The sequence below is a fragment of the Aegilops tauschii genome, chromosome 1 (assembly GCF_002575655.3).
Source record: "Aegilops tauschii subsp. strangulata cultivar AL8/78 chromosome 1, Aet v6.0, whole genome shotgun sequence".
Lineage (NCBI taxonomy): Eukaryota > Viridiplantae > Streptophyta > Magnoliopsida > Poales > Poaceae > Aegilops > Aegilops tauschii.
This window is the reverse complement of record NC_053035.3, coordinates 7997630-8001991: the sequence shown is the minus strand read 5'-3', so window position 1 is coordinate 8001991 and position 4362 is coordinate 7997630. Positions and strand designations below refer to the sequence as shown.

Genomic DNA, 4362 nt, shown 5'->3' with positions numbered 1-4362 from the left:
ATTCAAAACATACTTCCAATGTACAGATAAGATAATATTTGAAAACAGTTACAAAAACCAAGTGTGTAATTAAGTTGGATGTCTTCTTCTCATTGGCCACTCATTTCACCTTGGTCCAGATAAAACTGATGCTTGAGGTTGAACTGAATATGCGGTCGGATTATCTTCCAGGGGCAAGACTGTATTTGTATTGAGAAATCTGTGAAGAATAGTGGTTTCTATGCTCATCCCACCCTCTAATACCTTTATCACCGTTGACATGGAAGGCCTTTGACCACCATCATTTAGCAGGCACCACATTCCAAGCTTCATCATTTCAATCACTTGCTCCTGGTGTGAGAGCATGTCTTGACTATGTTTGTCAATCAGATCACTCAATTGATTATCTCGAGCCTTTCCTCTGAACAAATTGATGAGGTGAGAACTCTCCTCAGGCAAAGAATTATCAATATTTTTTCTCCCACTTATTAGCTCCATGACAACTACACCAAAGCTGTAGACATCAACCTTTTCAGTAATTTGTGAGGTTAACCATTCAGGTGCCATATACCCAGGCGTGCCTCTCATCATCGTCATTACCTTGCTTTGATCCCTGTCTATTAGCTTAGATAGTCCAAAATCAGCCACTTTAGCATTGAAGTTCTCATCTAGGAGAATATTTTGTGGTTTGATGTCCAAATGAGCTATCTTTCTCCTGCACCCCTCATGAAGATAGCACATGCCTTTGGCAATATCCAGAATGATTCTACACCGCGTGCACCAATCGAGTGGTGCGTTGTTGTGGCGGTAATGAATCCACCTATCAAGTGACCCTCTAGGCATATATTCGTATACTAGAAGCCTCTGAGATTTCTCTGCACAAAAACCAATCAGCCTGACAAGATTGATGTGTTCGATGCTTCCAATAGTCTCCACCTCTGCCAAGAATTCTTTCATTCCTTGTCTAGCACCTTCCAAACGTTTCACGGCAACTCTCTCTTCACCTAATTTCCCTTCATAAACAGATCCAAATCCACCTTCTCCAAGCTTTTTATTGAACCCTTCAGTGCATTCTCTCAACTTCTGAAAAGGAAACCTGGTTGGCATTCTAGCAAATTGACCAAAATTTAATTCTTCATCTTTCTTAGCATACGCTCTCCTCCTCTCTAGATAAAGTGTGACAGCAATAGCAAGTAATACAATAATAATAATAGTGCCTAAAATGACCTTGCTGTTGTTCGCCGAAGGAGCAGAAGCAGCAGCTGAGTTGGAAGGGCTAAGCTGCACCTTGATGAAAACAGAGTTATTGTAACCAACGGGTTCAAGTTTTATTGATTGCATGGAGAAGACCTTGGTCACTGACCAGCAATAACCTTTGTTTTCAGTCTGGTGATTGTACTGTCTGAAGCTGACGGCCCTGCAGGAGCAGTTTTTCAAGCAGGCTTGTTTACAATCATCTTGGTTGGTTACATTCACAATGGGGTCGCTCAAATCGAAGTAAGAAACTTCGTTGAGGGTTAAGATCTGATGGCGTTGCATTTGTTAACAAGAGATTGGGCACACGGTTGGGAAAGCACACTCACCATTGTCTGGCTGCATTACATCATACACATCATGCCACATGTCTTCTGCAATATGCCATTCATACATCCTCAGGTGGCCATCAGACATTAGTCTCATGTGCTGGCCGGTGTTGGGTGTTGGCAATGAGATGCTATTCGAATCTGGATTTTTTGGTTCGAGAAAGATGCTGAGGCTGCCATTCATGAATGTAACCTTTGTTGTATAATTTCCTGTCTTTTCTTCGTTTGATCTCATCGCATAGTACAGCTGTGGTGGTGCGGATGCAATGCAAGCATATAAACCATCGGGGTGTACAGTGACATACAGTTGAGTCTCAGTCCAATTTGTATCAGAGGTACTTGCTGTGAGCCTCATGCCATCTACAAGTGACTGTCCAGGGACCAATGCATCGGTAGGATGATCAAATGACTGCCATATAGTTGCCTTCATCAGATCAAATAGCACCAGATTGCCGATGTTGGTGATCACCATGCCAGCTACCATCCTCCCTGAGCTACCGGTCGACCAGACCAGGCTACCATCAGCATCACAAAGGACCAATTCTCCATCTAAAGTTAGCTCAACGGTGGCATTCTCCCTAAGAGGATGAGCCCGGTTGGCAGACCAGACCACCTGTGGATTCCCTTCAACGATATTGTTGCTAGCGTCAGTTTGGACAATGAACACGCCAAAGTAGAACATGTCGCAAGGTGGGGCACAGAAGAACCCTGTGGCAAAGGAGGTACTTTGCGAACAGAGGAGAATGGGGCGCAAGACAAAACCTCCGACATAGCGAACATTGTGTAGGAGGGAGGCGTCGCTGTTGACCCACTGTGTTGAGAGGTTGGCTGTCGGATAGTCCAAGCCCTGTGCCACGGAGAGAAATGGCGCCGTGTTTGACACGAAAAAGGAAAGAACTCGCTCATACAAAAAGATTGAGGTTTCGTATAAGCGTCTCCCTTGACCCTAGGTATAATGTGTTGCGGGCGTGCCAGTGTACAAAGTACGCAAATACAAGAAGAGGAAAAGAAAATGTGTGGGGCCTGCTGGCGCGGCCAAAGTGATCAAATGATCATGGTCTCCTGGTCCCGGGGGCCTCGGAAAGCCCCCGGTTAATTACTCCCGCGGATAGTACCGCGGGACACCTCCAATTAAGCTGCACAGTCGTTGTCTTCGGTCTTTGCTTCGCGTTCCTCATGCATGGTGGTGGTGTGTGTATGGCGGCGACAGAGTCCATGTACTGAGTGGTACACGCGCCGTCGAAAACGTGGCCTTTGCTCCGGCCACGCCCGCCTACGCCGTCTTGCCTCGTCGGCCCTGAGCAGCGTCGATGTGGTTGTTGAAGTAGCATGCATGTTTTGGGCTTGGCTTGGACGTCGTCGATGACATTGTAGATTCGCCGGGAGTGTGAGGGGTATGCTCCGCGGGAGTAGATGTCGAAAGGAGAAGAAAGAATGGATGGACATGCGGCACATGGAGTGCACACATCCATCGATGACAGCATACACCGCTGCCCATGGCGGAGGAAGTCACCACCTTGCACCGCTCGGCACGGCCGGCGATGGCACAAGAGCCGCACGACAATGCACATGCCGCCGACACGGAGTGCCGGACCGGGAGCTGCTAGACATGAGCGGACCCCGACACGTGTGACACGTGTTCGTGCCGACGAAGAGGGAGGCCGCGAGATGCGCCTAAGCGTGTCTCGGCCCAAACCGGATGATGTCTCCGCCGCCATAGTCACGAAGAGTCATCGTGACTCGTCGAGAGCCGTGCCGCCTCCATGGTTACGACGAGTCGTCGTGACTCGTCGAGCGCCGCGCCGCCGCCGACGCATCGTCACCGAGTCCCGGCCAGCCCATGGCGCCTTCATGGACCGGCGAGGTGGCGGCGAGGAAGACCTCCATGTGATGGAGCCTTGCCCAGGCACCGCCGGTGGTGTAGGTAGAACAGGTGGCGCACTAGATTGAGCCGAGTCGGATGACGAATGTCGCCGAGTCCCGGCAAGCCCATGGCGCCTCTATGGACCTGGCGAGACGGGGGCGGGTAAGGCCTCGCGATGTGGCTGTGCCTCGCCTTGGCGCCGCCGATGGTGTAAGTAGGAGGGGGCACACTAGAGTGCGCCGAGTCGAACGATGTGTGCTGCCGAGTCCCGGCACAATGGCGTTGCCGGCGGACTCGGCGACGGAGGGTGCGCCGGAGGCCACGCATGGTCGGCGGCCCCGGGACGTCGTCGTCAGGTGCGGAGAGTGCGCCGAGTCGAACGATGTGTGTCGACGAGTCCCGGCCAGTCCATGGTGCCTCCATGGACCGGTGAGACGGGGGCGAGTAAGGCCTCGCGATGCGGTGGTGCCTGGCCCTGGCGCCACCGATGGTGTAAGTAGAACGGGGCGCATTAGAGTGCGCCGAGTCGAACGATCTGTGCCGCCGAGTCCCGGCATGATGGTGTTGCCAGCAAACTCGGCGACGGAGGGTGCGCCGGAGACCGCGCATGGTCGATGGCCCCGGTACGTCGTCGTCATGTGCGGAGAGTGCCGAGGGAGCCCAGCCCCGGCACGTCACCGTCGTGAGTGGCGGGCGCGCCGTAGGCCGCGCAAACACGGCGGTCCCGGCTCGTCGTCTCCAGCGGGGAGTGCACCGAGGGCGCACAGCCCCGGCACGTCGTCGTCGTGAGCGGCGGGCACGCCGGAGGCCGCGCAAACACGGCGGTCCCGGCTCGTCGTCGCCAGTGAAGAGTCTGGCATGATGGTGTTGTCGACGGACTGGGCGGCGCGGGGTGCACCGGGGACCGTGCGTGGACGGTGGCCCCGATACGTCGTC

General features: G+C 52.9%; 1 protein-coding gene across 1 annotated transcript; it reads right to left on the bottom strand.

The window, feature by feature from the left end:
* LOC109756721 (G-type lectin S-receptor-like serine/threonine-protein kinase SD2-5) lies at positions 1–4035 on the bottom strand. The gene is made up of 4 exons (XM_073506590.1): positions 3571–4035; positions 1563–2409; positions 1353–1396; positions 1–1266 (listed from the first exon to the last, which is right to left on the bottom strand). The coding sequence occupies exons 1-4, from the start codon at positions 4033–4035 to the stop codon at positions 106–108; spliced, it is 2517 nt and encodes an 838-aa protein (XP_073362691.1). The 3' UTR covers positions 1–105.
* Between the last annotated feature and the right edge of the window lie 327 nt (positions 4036–4362).